General features: G+C 40.1%; 1 protein-coding gene across 3 annotated transcripts in view; it reads right to left on the minus strand.

The window, feature by feature from the left end:
• Positions 1–16543, minus strand: part of garnl3 (GTPase activating Rap/RanGAP domain like 3) — a 202229-nt gene that overhangs the window by 102981 nt on the left and 82705 nt on the right. For all 3 annotated transcript variants that reach the window (XM_034191917.1, XM_034191916.1, XM_034191918.1), the window contains exon 2: positions 13402–13471. In XM_034191917.1, coding sequence (XP_034047808.1) covers positions 13402–13471 — 70 coding nt within the window. The remainder of the gene's footprint in view (positions 1–13401; positions 13472–16543) is intronic.

Consider the following 16543-nt stretch of genomic DNA (forward strand, 5'->3'; position numbering starts at 1 on the left):
AGACAAAGGAATTACGATGAGGGGCTGGACGACTCCTCCCACAAGGAGTGCTCACAGGCGAATGACGTCACCGACAGGCGTGGAAAAACTCACGCATGCGCACGAGGGTTCAAGCATGTCTGACGTAAAAACATATGAATGAAATCCATATAGTTTTTGAAAAAAATAAAAAAGGACCTATACTTTGTTGACAGACCTTGTACAATGAATTTATAGAATATTTTTCTGGTGTCTTTTTTCATTTTTGCACTTCGTAGATGGTCCTTTTGTCTCACAGCTGCCTGCACATTTAGATTAGTGTTATTTGTCCAGCACAGAGGACGGCTCATGTGGATAAAGAAGAGGTTGTAGCACGTCGTCTGTCTTTTTTGAAGTTAGAAACAAGTGTTTTTTGTTTGGCTATAATGTTTCTCTTAAGATTTATTGAGCTGTGAACTTTGAATCTGTGAATAGATTTCTAATTTTCCTGCAGTGAGGGGCGTTAGTGCAGCACAGCCAGTGTGCACAGACCCATGCGTCGCAATGAGGTGCGCAGAAATGTTTTACCTTTTGTGTTTCTTGTTCTGTGGTGTGTTGCATGTACCTCAAAAACAGGTGGCTTCCTGTTTCTCTACAGAGCACTACTCCACGTTGTGTCACCCAGACATAATGCAAGTCTAACGCTTCAGACGTGACGCGTCAACATGACATGTGCTTTCGGTGATAGCTGCTGTTAGTTGCTTTGAACTCACCAATGTTTGACCCTTCTGAGCATTTTATTATAAATATCTGCAATAATATGGCTTGTTGTGTGGTTAAATGTACTAACAGACTATTTAAGAAATCTGTACTTCAGTATTTCCATTGAGTGAAATTTTAGTAATTTCTATATTTGCATTGTTTCTATATCTCCTTGTTATTCCCAAGGTTGCTGAGGCAATATGCCGGTATTAATTTTTATTATCTTTATTTACTTGAACTCCTTCACTTCAGGCAAGACCTCAAACCAGGCTTCAAACCAATGCTTCAGAAAACCTGTAAGGACACAAAGGATTTGTCGAGCATATATAAAGTCTGTGGCGGTGACACATGGTCTGCAGACTGGTTGAAAATGACACTGGAGGCGGCTTATTATCATAAAAATGAACATTCTTACAGTTAGCATTCTAATAACACGATCACTAACACGATCATGGTTTTTAATCAATCTGTGAACAAACCTGAGAGAAATAAGCCTTTTGTGTGCATCAACCCTCTGGGGTCAACGCCGTTGTATACAACGGCTAAGACCAAGCTTTACTAAATTATAAATAACTTTTGAATGATATGAGATAGCCAGCCATCGGCCATCTTTGTACTCCTCATAGAAGCTGTGTGATGACGTGCGCAATGTGAGTGTCCAATCGGAATTGGTTCACCGTCACATGGTTTTCCAAAATCCAATCGTAGGGCAGATTTACCTCACGTGAAAAGCCAAAGATTGTTTTCAGGTGTGATGTGTTACTAGTTGGCCCGTTTGAATAGCCCCCGGGGTGCTCCAATGAGTACATACTATTAGTACATACTCAGTGTGCCCTGCACCATTACGCACAGCAATCAGTGAAAGCAGGAGCAGACAGAGAGCCTCTGATGACAATCTCACATGCTCAAACAAAGAGTGTGTAACTATCAGGATTGCTACACTAGTTTGCATGTGAATATTACTGGATAACTCTGTTGCTTTCTCTGCCTAAAGCACTGTTTACCATATCAATGGACAACAAAACGCATAGACCATTTTGTATATATTGTTCAAAATGTGCATTTGTGTTTATTGTTTGAACCTTTTTGTTGTACAGTCTTTCACACAAGACCTCAAATTACCTTTATAAAGTGTCAAAACAGTTATTATAGTTTGCTGTGTGTTTTGAATACATGTGTGTGTAAAATTATTTTTCGCTTTATTTTTTTCCTTGCCTATTTTTGATTGTAAACCTTTATTACATTTATAAAACACAACAAAAACATATATATTCTGAAAGCACAGGTTGTCCTGAAAAAAAAAAGATACATAAAACTTGATTGTGGGATGCAGGGAGAGCTGTTAACAGCAATAATAAAACATTTATGCCAGGCGAGTGAACTGTCCAAAAAATGCCTTCGGACCCCAGAGGGTTAAGAGAACAATTGCCGTTATTAAATTAACACTAGAAAGTGTCCACTCTTTAAAATTTTAGTTACCCTGGACACATATAGACACTTTCTAGTGTTAATTTAACCTGAGCAATTTTGCCATGTAGAAGAAATCCTAGAGCTTTTACTTCAGTGCATGAAAAATGAAAACGAAAACAATTTATCAGATTTATAGTTTCATTGAGTATAAATATTTGTTTGTCTTGTAATTCAGCCTGTGGCTCAAACAGTCTCGAATGTAAAATACCAGCGGCAGTCAGACAAAGGAGTCAATGAGACATTTATGAAATTTGAATTGGGTCAGTGAATAATAAATCCAACCTGTCTTTTGAGTGAGTTCTACTTTGCACTTTCCAAAAGTGTTCTCACTCTATTTATTACCACTTTCAAACTGAGACCTTTCTGTTTTATGTAAAGTCAATGAACATCCTAACACAAAAGAAGAGCAGATTATAAGGAGCCATATTTCATTCTTAGAGTGCTGTCAAAGCAGTACATAGTGTCATTGCTAGTTACAACACGAAGCCGGTGCCATTTTTACCCGACACCATCAAATATGGCCATCGGGTATTGTGAAGGCTTTGCGGAAGTCTCTCTCTGAGCTCAGCATAACTCCAATCCTATTACTACCAGAGTCTTCAAATTTACAGGGAACATTCTTGGAACACAGACCTTGGATAAGTTCAAAGATGGCTAACCTTAAACTGTTTTAAGAGGTATTTTAAGAGGTTAAAAGGTCACATTCTTTTTCAGTCTGTTCAGTTTTGTTTTTGAGTGGCGGAGCTGACAGCCAATCAGAGTAGAACTGCACTTATCTAACACTTCTAAATCTATTTTTTAAATGTTGGTAAGGACCAAATAATTTATATTTTTTGCACGACTTAAACAGCAGTGTGAGTGTAGACACTTTCCAAACAGATGTGCACCAGCTGAAAAAAATAGGGCCCTTAGAAGGACACACATTTATATTCTCAGGCTTTGCTGAGTTAAGGCAAAAGGGGGTCAAACTGAAAAAGTGTAAGAGTATACAAGTGAGTATATGTGAGGGAGTACATGTGTGAAAACCAGCCCAGTCACATTTTTTTTTTTTTTTTTTTTTGTGCTCCTGTGACAAAATGAGTCAAATTTTCGTGACGGGGTTTAAAAAAAAAAAAAAAAAATCACTATTACTAACCCTTCTCCTACCCCCGACCCTAACCTTAACCATAACCTAATCCTACTCCTTCCCCCCCACCCTAACCATAACCACCCAGCTTCACTTTTAATTGTGTGCAGCCATCACAGAATGAATTAGAATGAATTTGTGCTGCGGTGACGAAAATGAGGCGCTTTTTGTGACAATATCACGAACCAAATTTCGTGCTGCTGAATCACGACTTGCTGTGTGACTGGGTTGGTGAAAACACACTATATTTATGTGATCTGTGTCCAGACATGGATTACTGTGCACTTCGCCCCTTGGCAGAAGTATGCTCTCTAATTGGTGCTTTTCCAGCTAAACGTTAATAAGAAAAGCACACACAGAGAGAGAGAGAGAGGCCCCCACACGCTGGGAGCAGGCATAAATCCAACTTGACAGTGCAGTCAGAAGACCTCAGAGGCAGTGACAGTAACACTGGTGAGCAGGTGGGAGTGGAGCCGTCTGCTCTGCTGCAACTGTGCAACACTGACAGCGAGGCCTCTCCAAGCGCACACATGCACGACAAACATACACTAACTGGCGCCTTGCCCGTGGGGATCCATGGGCTCTAGATTGGGTAGTGTTTATAAAATAGGTAGCTGACATTTTTCAAGGGTGGTAATAAATTGTGCAAAGCTTGTATAATGAGTTGGATTGGTGTGTGAGTCCAGAATGTTTTTAGACCTCAGAGCTTTTAATGTTAATTTACTGTCTTAATGTACTTATAACTTGTTTAGGTTCTTGTTATCGTATACACACTATTATTATTATTATTATTATTATTATTATTATTGTTACTATTATTATTATTATTACTTCTATTTTGTCATTGATTTTTAAATGGACCACAGTGGAAATAAGTGTTTTCACTTTCTTGTAATATCCATGTATTTTAACATATTTCCAATTATATTATGTACTTACATTGAACTTACTAAATAAAGTCACGCACACATGCACTCATGCTTTTAATATAAAGATGATTTAATATATCACAACCAGTACTTGCAGAAGCTCAACGTGTCATCCAAACAGCAACAATCTAGAAGACAATTCGGAAAAGGGGTACCAAAAGCAAATGCTAGTTATGTCCGCCAAGACATAATAAAAATCATTGGTGTTTATATATTTATTATTTGTCTGTCTGTCCATCTGTTAGCAGGATTACATCAAGACTACTGTACGGATTTTGACAAAACTTTCACCACAGATAGATATTAGGCCATGGAAGACTCCATTAAATTTTGGAGGTGAAAATTATGTCAGTGTCCAAATACTTGTAGACCTGGCTTTACTTCTTCACAAAATTTTTATTGAAATCTGTTCATGTTTTTGGGATCTAAAACATTACCTCTTTCAAGTCAAGTCAAGTCTGGGAGCATCCACTGGTGCTGCACTTTGCAGCATCCACAACACCATGGAGCCACATTACACCCTGCATGGCAACCATCCATGCAGACAACCGATCCATTCCCACATCTCTAAAATAATCATTTATCTGTTGACCTTCTCAAGCTACTGGGGCCCTCAACACTCAGGCACCTAAATGCAACGTCATCTGCAGAGAAAGGTGCCACATGGCCAAAATGTTGAAGGTGATGCTTCCTCACAATGGAAGTGACACTTGTCATCTTAGTCTCCCTTCTTCACCACTCCTTTGATACAAAGTAATTCCAGCAGTACCGAAGGAATCCTCCGAAGAGACCTAGTACCAAAGACATCCCATTGTTGCCTTAAGTAAGATCTCACAACCAAATAGCAAGAGGGATAACACCAGGACCTTAAAGACATGGACCTTCGTTTGCCTGCAAATATATCAGCATCACCAAACACCTCTGTCCAGTGACCTCATGACTTCATAAGCTCTTCCCAGGCACCTCTCTATCTCAAAGGCCGAGGACCCAGAGACGTGTATGTCACTGCTGAGATAACAGAATGTTTCTATAAGGTCAACTCTTTCACCATTTACAGATGCACTCCTGATGGCTGAGAAGTTGTTAAAAGCCAGAATCTTAGTTTTGATCCAGGACCATCTCAAACCCAGACACTCTGATACCTCAATCAACTTCTCAAGTGCTGCAATCGGAGTATCCACAGTTTTCCGCAAAAAATCACAGTATCGTCCGTGAAATCAAGGTCAGTAAACCCTTCCTTGCCAACAAAAGGAACTGGTGTCAACAACACTACCCAATGCCCAATCCATGCAATCACTGACCACGAAGGAACCAGAACACACCCCTGATGAATGCCACTTTTCAGTGGGAAAAACTCAGAATCTCTGCCTCCACTCCAGCACACACACGATCTGTGTGTCGGCTGATTATGATGTCCAGTAGCTTCTTGGGGATCCCACGAACTCTCAGGATCTTCTAAGGAGCCATCTGATCAACTGAATCAAATGCTTTGCAAAAATCAACTTAGGTCTGCAATAAAGCACCGCCAATATTCACGCTTGCATCTATGAGTACTCGCAGGGCTAAAATGAGACACCTAATTAATGGTGTTTTTATCATCTCCATCTTTTATCAAAGGTAAAACCGTTTTCAAGGAGCTCTTTCCTGTCTGCAGTTAGTCCAGAACACTGCAGCATGACTTTTAACAGGCGCCTGGAAATGCGATCACATAATCCCAATTCTTGCATCTTTGCACTGGCTTCCTGTTAATTTTAGCTCCTTCCCAAGCACCTTCCCCAGCACAGACAGTGTGATCACCGTTTCCTTTCCAGACTGAGACAACAAGTCCTTTCTTCCAATCTGTAGGGTTAGGGTTAGGGTTAGTCCCCTGGATTGAAACAAAAATTATTTGCAATGCCAGGAGAACAGCATTTCCACCCACCTGGAGGAGTTCAGCTCCAGTGCCACAAATCCCATGACCTTTCCACGCCCTCAGCTGTTTCATGGTCTTTGCAGTCTCCCCAAGATTTGGTGGTTCCCAATTGACTGGAGAATCACCTCTAGTCAATTATCTCCTTGGTGCAGGTAAAAGTGGAGGTGTGTGTCATCAGTGTAGTGGTGTGGTATGTTGTTATTTCTTTTCCTAACAAAGTTTACAAAATAAAATAATATTTTTCTCACATTTATTTTCCCCATCAAGTGCAGTCTGCATAGAGATCACGCAAAAGCAAAAAACAGTACATTAACATTGTGAATAGTAGACAAGCTTGAATCTTCTACTGGACTGGGGTTCACATTGTAGGTGAAACAGTTGAAACCCAGCCTTAACCGGGGAGGGGGTCTGAGACACGCTTTGTCCTCTGTTTACAATGGGGTACTCAGGTCAAAGCAGTTTCAGTCTTTTGTTCATGGTAATGAGTCATTCACGTCATCAGGAGAGCCATCAGGAGAGGCGTCAGGAGAGGTGTCAGTCCCATCGTTAGGAGGGACAGCTACCCTGTCATGAGGAGGGTGCTAACTAGAGCACAATAGGTACTTAGAATGGGCTAAAGAATACATTTTTTTTACACAGCAGTTAATTCATATTCAGTACATTTTTAAAGTGAACCTCTCAGCCCTGCAGGTGCACCTCACATCTTTGACAGCCAGCACCCACTTCTATTCATCCACATTCATGGAAAGACATTTCAATTCATTAGAAAAACACAGCTTTGGTTTTCAAGCTGTCACATCAGGATGAAACGGGTTTAATTGTTGATGGTTTCACCTTGAATGCACACCACACAATTAGGCTTTGAATATGAGACGTGGAGTTTCCAGTGACTGGCAGTGACAAGACAGTAGAAGCTGTTATTAGTATTAGTGCATGTGTGGTTGGTGAGGAAGCTGGCAACGTAGATTAATTGGACTCCAAGATGTTGACTAGAGTGACTTGGCCATGTAATACGGGCTGATGGCCCCGTGTGTCTGTGTCAATATAATTGGCTAATGATTTTTCTTATTTATATATTTAATGACTTATCTCACACTCCATTTAGCAAAAGCATCCTGTCAGTTTCCAGACACATCACTGATTCTTCACAATTCTTTCAGATTTTTCCAATATATACGTCGGACCGGCGTATAAGGACCTCCCCTACTAGCAAAAAAACAAAACAAAAAACAAACAAACACTGCTATATACTCCATTAAATAAGGTATGTTGTTCTGTTTTGCTACTTTCATCATAATTCTGGAGCTTTGATGCAGATAAGCATATCTTAACTTAAAAGTAAATGTGCATTTAAAATGTGATGCTTTCTAAAATGGCTTTAACTTGATATAGCAGCAACTCTCGGCAAGCAAACAGTAGAAAAGAACTTGAAATATAATGTAAATGTAAAGGACTGTAATTGTGCATAATTTAGACAGTTTTAAATTCCCATACCTGCCAACATTTGACTTTATTAACGCACAACACCCATGCATGGCCGCGAGTGCCAACGGCACAAAGTGCAACTGGGGGGATCCGGGGGCGTGCTCGGACTCACACAACTGCAGGACTAATGGGCATCCCACACACACTCATGTGGGACATGGGGGTAAATCCTACGCAATGCGGGATGGTTGGCAGCTCTGAATTCCCAAAATTAGTATACAAATAATTCATGTTTATGAGTTCAATGGTACAAATATTTCATGAGGTGAAAGATGGAATGTTCCATTCAACGAGGGAAAGCCAAGTTGAATGGTACGTTCCAGCATTCACTGAATTAAATATTCGTTCCATTGAAAGAATATAAAGACATTCATTATTTGTTTTATATAACGGCTAAACTAGATCCTTGTCATTTGATATTATATTCATTTATAAACAACAGAAAAGGGACTTACATTTTGGTGCTTCACTGCTGCTTTGACATCAACAATCCAACACAAACCTTTAATAGCAGTTCAAAACTGTTCTCAGTCAACTTGGAAAAACAGTTAGAGACTTCAAAATAATTCTGACAATGTAGTCCGTAATACTTCCAAAAAGGAAAAAAAAGGACTTTGTGCACTTCCTCAGTCCAGCCAAACCGCGTCAGAAATTGTCCAGCTTCTCATCCTAACAGCTCTTCATGCCTCCAGACGGCTTATGGTGTAGTGGATTTGTTTGTGTGTGTGTGTGTGTGTTAGAAGAATTAGCACTGTCAATTAGCTTGTTCAAATCATTGTCCGTCAGCAAAACAGACTGCGCCATGTTTAGCTAAACGCCGCCCCAACTAGTGTCAGCATGGGCGGGGTATGCAGTGTGCAATGGTACAAAATGCATGGAACCAAATTTGCACAGTAAATGTAACAGATTATCCATGTCACGTGACAAACAAAACAGCAATCAAATGACAAGGATCCACTCAGCCGTTATATAATACAGAATGACATATTGCAATGAAGACAAGTGATGTGCTTGCATACCTGCTTTGTGTGTCACAATATGCTCAACATGAGCTGAGATTGTGTTGAATGGAAGTACACAATATCCATCAAAACTTTACCTTATTCCTGTGCTAATCTGTTCTAAAAACAGATAAATATACTTTGCAGTCAGATGCAAGACAATATTGGATAGTATAAATACATTCCCTTCGCACAATTGTTAATTTGCTATCTCTGTAGTAGCCAGGCTAGCTTGCTAACTAGCCTAATCCAGTCACCGCAATGGTGTACCATACTAGCTTAGCTAGTTAGCAGATAGCTGGCTCAGGAATAAAGCTGTGTATGTGCCATCTCTCAGGAATCATGTAGGTGTTGGACTTATCAAGTGTACTTTGTCACAAAAACCAAGCTGACACAGGGCATGTCCTTTCTGGTGCCAGGATTTATTACTGCTTTTGACATGACATTTGAAACTCATTCTTCGCTGTAAACTGATGTCATAAAAAGAGACATCACCAAGGGACTTGTAGTTCCAGTAATACTATATGCACTGTAGTCACCGCTAAGGGGATGTAGGAGAAGCAATGTTTTTCTTATTCGCAAGTGTTTAGAATTCATATTTGAGCTTTCTGTTAAGAAAATATGAAACTATTTTAATCAAATTGAAAGCATTTCTTTTGAAGAACAGACAAATGATCAGCCTTTTGATGAACGCAGTAACATTTCTGTTGACAAATCAAATCAAATCAAATCAATTTTATTTTTAAGCGCCAAATCACAACAAACAGTTGCCCCAAGGCGCTTTATATTGTAAGGCAAAAGCCATACAATAATTACAGAAAAACCCCAACGGTCAAAACGACCCCCTATGAGCAAGCACTTGGCGACAGTGGGAAGGAAAACTGCCTTTTAACAGGAAGAAACATCCAGCAGAACCAGGCTCAGGGAGAGGCAGTCTTCTGCTGAGACTGGTTGGGGCTGAGGGAGAGAATCAGGAAAAAGACATACTGTGAAAGAAAGCAGAGATCAATCACTAATGATTAAAAGCAGAGTGGTGCATACAGAGCAAAAAGCGGTGAATAAAAAGAAACAAATGACAAGAAGACAAATGCTGCACTTATATAATATTTCAACTAAAGGGATATTCAGGGAGTGCATACCTCTGCTATTTGGACAATAATGTCAAATGGCACTTCTTCCTTCAGGCTTGAGCTGAATTCAGGCCTTTCAATGCAATTTTACTGCAAATACCTTGCAAATATTTTGTGGAACTCTTTGGATTCAGAGAATATATAACATATCCCACTGCTGACTACAGATCTCTATCAGATCACATCTTTCTGATCACGATCCACAACTGTGGAGATTATTGATCTTTGTACATTGTTGACAACCCAACAACAGGGCAAAAATGCAAAGTGCATCAAAATGCCTCAGCTGAAACAATTTGAATGTAAATCCATGGCAACAGTGCGAACCACTGCTCCACAAGACTACACCACGGCACTGGTGACGACAATGAACGTCTGAGTGGAGGTCAAGATCTACGGAGCCACACCCTAGTGCCGCCTATGTGAGTGTTCCATCCTTTTGACACAACACATAAAGACACGTATCATCTGCATAAATCACACAGACGTAATAAAAAAAAGGAGAAAAGGCTCACAGTAGACAATTTCCCTTTTCACATCTAGTTTGCGTGATGAAAATATTGAGCAGAGCCACCGAGCCGACGGGTTAACACCACAAACCAAATCTAACGGGTGATGCAGCCTGAGAAGAGCAATTAGGAAAAAAAAAAGCTGTCTGACTCAACACAGACATTTTTTTATGTTGAAGATATAAATAGTGACCTCATCCTGGTTCTCACTCACCACTGTTCCAACACCCCCCCCCCCCACCACCACCACCACCACCGCCACCACACACACACACACACACACACACACACACACACACACACACACACACACACAAACAGCAGAAGTGGCGGTGTTGTTCTGCTTGTGCTGATAGGCAGCATGTGGTTTCTCTGCCGCACTAATCGCACACACACGTGGTGCACAGCGCTCACAGATGAACCCGCAGTCCGTCTCTTCTAGGAAGAAGAAGTGCTCTGAAAAACACGGCCACATCCTGTCCCTCCGGACTATCGGGACGTACAGACGCAGCCCGCACATAAACAAACACTATGGCGAGCTTTTCAAACAACGCTGGAGTTTTCATTCAACTGTCCACAGTTACATTTTACAAATCATAATTACAATGCAACAAGTGAGAATAATAACTGAACATATCTGTAATTACAATCTGATGAGTGACAACTATAATTCACAGGCAGAGCTCGGGGGGGGGGGTTGAAGTCTAAACCCATCCTAAAATATTATCAACAATACGGTTTTTTGAAAGCAAATGAAGCAGTTCCTTCACAAAATGATTGTTTCAAAACACCCAAAAAGCACGACATGAAAAAAGAATAGCTTCAGTGAATTTTTTTTTCTAAGCTTGAAACAAAATAAGCCAATTATCTCATGAAACAATTCTGTTTTAATAAGGCTTAATACATGAAATACAGCAACAGTTTACAATAAGTCTATATTGACTAACAGCCATTAAAACAGTAATAAGCATTAATTAATAGGTAATTAAAAGTACACTAATGTGTTCTGTTATCATTTATTTCTTAAGGGTGTTCCTGTTAGTTAATGCAGTAATCATCAGTAACAAATAGTGAATTAACAGTTAACAATGATTAGTAGTCATTTACTACATGTTTAATATCTTACATTATTGAATAAAGTATAAATTAATACCTTAGTTAACATGAACATTCTTAATAAATGATCACTAAACAGTTATATTCTTAATGCATTGTTAGTTAATGTTTATTATGGTGCTGATTAACATAAGCTTATTGTAAGATTGTTACAATAACTTGTAAAACAAAATGTTCAAAAAGGACAAACATGGTCGCTAGCAGTTAGCACTAGTTGTTTCCTTGATCCAACACACTAGCTCTCACTCGAAGCGACCATGCCCCTAATTCATAATTTTATGGCTTAAAATAGCTTAAATGGATGCGTTGCATAAAAAAAAATCACCACTCATGCAGTGATCATAAACAAGGAAATGAGCTAAAGAGACCAAACCCATTTTTTTCACCAAGCAATAAACAAGATTATTACAGCCTGGTGCAAAAAATATATATATAACGCAATGCTAATATAACATCACCGTATGAGCGTTGTCTTCTTTATAATTTGCAGTTGTTTAAGTATTTATTAAGATCCTTGTTTTATTGTCTTACATCATTTTCAGTTTTAGAAGTGTTTATTTGTAGCTAGCTTTTACATAACATATGAACATGAGCTTTTGAAAAGAGCGTACATTTTGAGTGTCTGAAATTAGCTTTGAGCTAAATGTCTTTTAAATCACTTCAGAGGTATTATTAAATTCCAAAAACAGAGTTTTCTGTTTTAGAAGTGTTTATTTCTCACTAGCTTTCACATAATATATGACAAAGAGGTTATGTTTACACACAAACAAAACAGAGTTTGCAGCTAGCAACCAGACTGTGATGTCACAGTGCAGCTCTACTCTGATTGGCTGTCACCCCCACCACTAAAAAACTAAACTGAACAGATTGAAACAGAATGTGACTTTTTAACCTCTTAAAATATGTCAAGGTTAGCCATCTTTGAACTTGTTCAAGGTCTGTGTCTCAAGAATTTTCCATGTTAATTTGAACACTGTTGCAGTAATAGGACTGGACTTATGCTGAGGACGGACGGACGGACGGACGCAAAGCCCTCGCCATACCTGATGGCTATATTTTAATGGCCTCAGGTAAAACAAAAATGGGTTTGGTCTCGTTAGCTTGTTTCCTTGTTCATGACCATTGCATGGATGCTGAATTTTTTTTTATATAACTTTACATTATATATTTCTTCTTTTGATTATTATACTCCATTGTTATTATTATTTATTTGTATTAAGTACAAGACAAATTTCCCTTCGGTGACAATAAAGTATATCGTATCATATTATTTATTTATATAATACAAGTTTACTTAAAGTAAAGTTGCTTCTTGGTGGACTGGACTCACTTTTGGGACCAGCTGCAAGTGGTCAATAAAGGAACACCAAATTTTGGCACTTCTGCTTTGGATTCATTTTTTAGCACCGGAGGCTGGCGCTTGCATAAAGCCAGATTTTGGATATCTGTAATTAGAGTCTGACTATAGGCCAGTGGGGCATTTGTAGGAGTCAGGATGTAATTAAAGACATCATAAATTGGAATTTTGAGTATTTGTAAAAGAATCTCAGACACTGATAATGTGAATGACACACACACACACACACACACACACACACACACACACACACACACACACACACACACACACACACACACACACACACACACACACACACACACACAAGCTCGAAAGCAATGCTGTCTCCATATTTTAATAATCAATCACCAGACACACTCTGTGCAAAAACATTGTCAAAACCAAACAAAGGAACTTCAGAGGTTGATCAGGCACCTATTGTGATTTATCGGGGCAAAGCGCAACGCTGGACCACACCCAGTACGTCTTGACTCATCAATGCCCGCCTGTTGTGTCTTTGTGCCTACAAAAAGCGAGGATAAGGCAGCGAGGGGTGGGAGACACATAAAGGAGGGGAAGCCAGAGAGACACGAGGAGGAGGACGAGGAGGAGCCACAAAAGAGACAAACGCACAATCGCAGCCACAACAGGTACATGGACTCACCAGCTCGACCGAACCATAGTGCTTCCTGCTGAAGTCTCCACGTCTGCAGCCCAAGTCCTCTGAGGCAGAGCTGGAAGACAAAAGCATGGTCAGACACATGGTGTGTCTCTCCATCACAATACATACAACATCATCTACATTCATTCAAACGTGCATCTGTCCCCGATACTCGTCATCTGGCAGGTCTGGCTTTGTTGTTTATTGCACATTTATTGCCAGTTTATGAACACGTTTCTTTTTTTGTTTTTCCTGTGCCCTTCCCTTTCTTTTCTTTCCCCCGGCTAATTGTGGTGAGGCTGAAGGTGACATGGTCAGTGGCGGCGAGACGCCGGCCAACCCAGTTCAGACTGAGACACGGGTTCTGATTGAATTAGATCAGAGTGGTGACTGGGAGAGCTTCCAAATTCAAAATCACATACACATGCAAACTAAAACACCACTCAAAAGGTGCATGCAGCTGGCAAAATAATGTTACCCAACAATTATTACCTCGCTCAACCGACATAGGAAGAGATCTTTGGGAGACGGCGAGGCAAGAAAGATATGTAGCAACTGTTAAAGAAACTTATAACAAGGAACATTTTGAGGGGATCACCACCAAAATGTAACAGACTCTTCCTGGACCCTTGGAGGATGTCCTCAGAAAATTTTATAAAAATCTGGCCATCGATTGGTGAGATAACTTGATTACAGGAGATAGACAAACAGACAAAAGCAATCACATGACCTCCTGCGCCCAATGTCTGCAGGGGGAGATAGTACCTGAACTTCTTAAAGCATTCCATGATTTTGCATTGTAATGTAGGGAGGTGATGGTCTAATGGTTAAACAGTGGGCAGAAGACTGCCCCTCCCTGAGCCTGGTTCTGCTGGAGGTTTCTTCCTGTTAAAAGGGAGTTTTTCCTTCCCACTGTCACCAAGTGCTTGCTCACAGGGGGTCGTTTTGACCGTTGGGGTTTTTCCGTAATTATTGTATGGCTTTGCCTTACAATATAAAGCGCCTTGGGGCAACTGTTTGTTGTGATTTGGTGCTATAGAAATAAAATTGATTTGATTTGATTAGGATTCTGACCAGAGGATCCTCGGTTCAAGCACCAGTCTGGCCGGTCAATCAATATGGACCCTTGGGCAAGGTCCTTAATCCCCAAGGTGCTCCCGTTGTGTAGTGAGCGCTTTGCATGGCAGCACCCTGACATCAGTGTGTGAGTGTGTCTGTGTGAATGTGAGGCATCATTGCAAAGCGCCTTGAGCATCTGATATAGATGGAAAAAGTGCTATATGAATATAAAATATAAATGCAGTCCGTTTCTATTTATTTGAACCCACGGTCAGCTTGAGTCATGCACAATGTCCAACATATCCAACACGTTTGTGTTGTGATGTCGCTTCGTCATAGCTGCTCAAAATGGGAGTGCTTCAATGGCAACTGCAAAATAAATCCACACTACTGCTGTCTTAATGTTTGGTTTGTTTCACTTCCATTTCCACTCTGGCACCCACTTATAAGGTCTGACGGGGTTCTTGTATCCTCACTCCCAGTTATAAGCAGTTCTACAGCTTCATGGTGAACTGAAACAGAGAACAGTGGAGACTCCAATCTAAATTTGATGCGTTTTCTTGTGCTCCAATCTTTGTTTCACGCCACCATGAAGATAACTAACTGGTGGTGCAACTGATGAAAGTTGCACTCTGTGCAGGTTTTCTAATCGTCTTATAACTTACCATATAATCAGGACAATCTTTTTAAAACTTGGTAAACTTTGATGCATCAGACCAATCGGAAGAGCAAATTGTTTTGCCCTTGTAACATTCCATAGATGCGGATGCTAGATTGATGATGGGTTAGAAGCAGATGTGAGTATCAGGGCAAGAGATGCTGTTTTCACACAGAAAAGTACTAAATCATAGAAGTCAGCTGTTATGTTCTATTTGTTTCACAGCACTTATAATCTAAAACTCAAATAGCAAAGCCATATGTCCACACAACTCAGTGGAAAGGATTTTGTGGAAAGGATTTTGTGGGAATGTTGACGAAGCACACACATCTCTGTTTTGTATGTTTGACAATTGTTTGCTGTATGCTGTTTATTTGATTTTTCTTATTGGTAGTATGGTCAGATCATTTGGCCACCCCCTGAGTCTGATCTGCTTAAGGTTTCTTCCTAAAAAAAAAATGCCCTCTGGAGTTTTTTTCTTACTACTGTTGCCTAGATGCTTGTTGTGGTCTGGGCTGCAGTCCGATCTGTCATGATTCTTTCCAGTTATTCCTTGTTTTCTTTTCTGAAGCACCTGATGTCAGCTCGCTGCCAAGTGACACACCTGGGGCTCGTTTTCTGAGTCTGACTTGGACAGACCTTCATCCCCAGAATCTTCCATCACTTTGAGTGTCTACAGTTGGATGTATTCCACCCCCCTTGTGTCCTAGTCCTCCAGTGCCGTGGTTCCTCAGCGCCTCCTTCTGGCTATCATCCTTCATCCATATAATCAAAGGCAAGTGGCCTCTGTGTGTTTGTGTATCCGGAGCATCGACTGAAATGCAGAAAGATCTGACTTTCATCCTTTGGCATACTTATGTATTTTTTCATGAGGATTCAAGTTGTGAAAACAAAAACGAAAACGACTGGACCAATTTTTTGATTAATCAGTCATTTTTGAAAACAGCAAGCCAGTTTATGTTGCACTTCCACAAGAAAAGCATGTATTTCAAAATAAAAGTCTGTGAGGTTTCTGCAAACCTGACAGAATTCACCAGTCTGTCCATCCTCTAACATCCCAAACAACAGATTCATATCTGGACATTGTCTATATGCATGTGACCCCAAACCCAGAATTAACATGTTCACACTCTGGACAAAACAACAGAATTATTTCATGTGGGTGGTTATTTCATATGTGTTTTATTTTATTTGTATTCATGTTTGGGTTTTTATTTATGTTCAGGTTTTGTCTGCTTTGTGTTTGTCTGACTGCACGCTCTTGTCTTGTGTTTGGGGTTGGGTCTGGGTGTGTCTTGTCTGCCACGTCCTCTTCCTGGTTGTTTTCCCAAACCTGTGTCTCATTTTCCCCAATTGCACCTGTTATTTAAACCCTCTCTTTTACTTCCTGTGTTTGCCCGTTTGTTTTTCCTCATGTCTTTGTTCCAG

This window comes from Thalassophryne amazonica, chromosome 17 (assembly GCF_902500255.1).
Source record: "Thalassophryne amazonica chromosome 17, fThaAma1.1, whole genome shotgun sequence".
NCBI lineage: Eukaryota > Metazoa > Chordata > Actinopteri > Batrachoidiformes > Batrachoididae > Thalassophryne > Thalassophryne amazonica.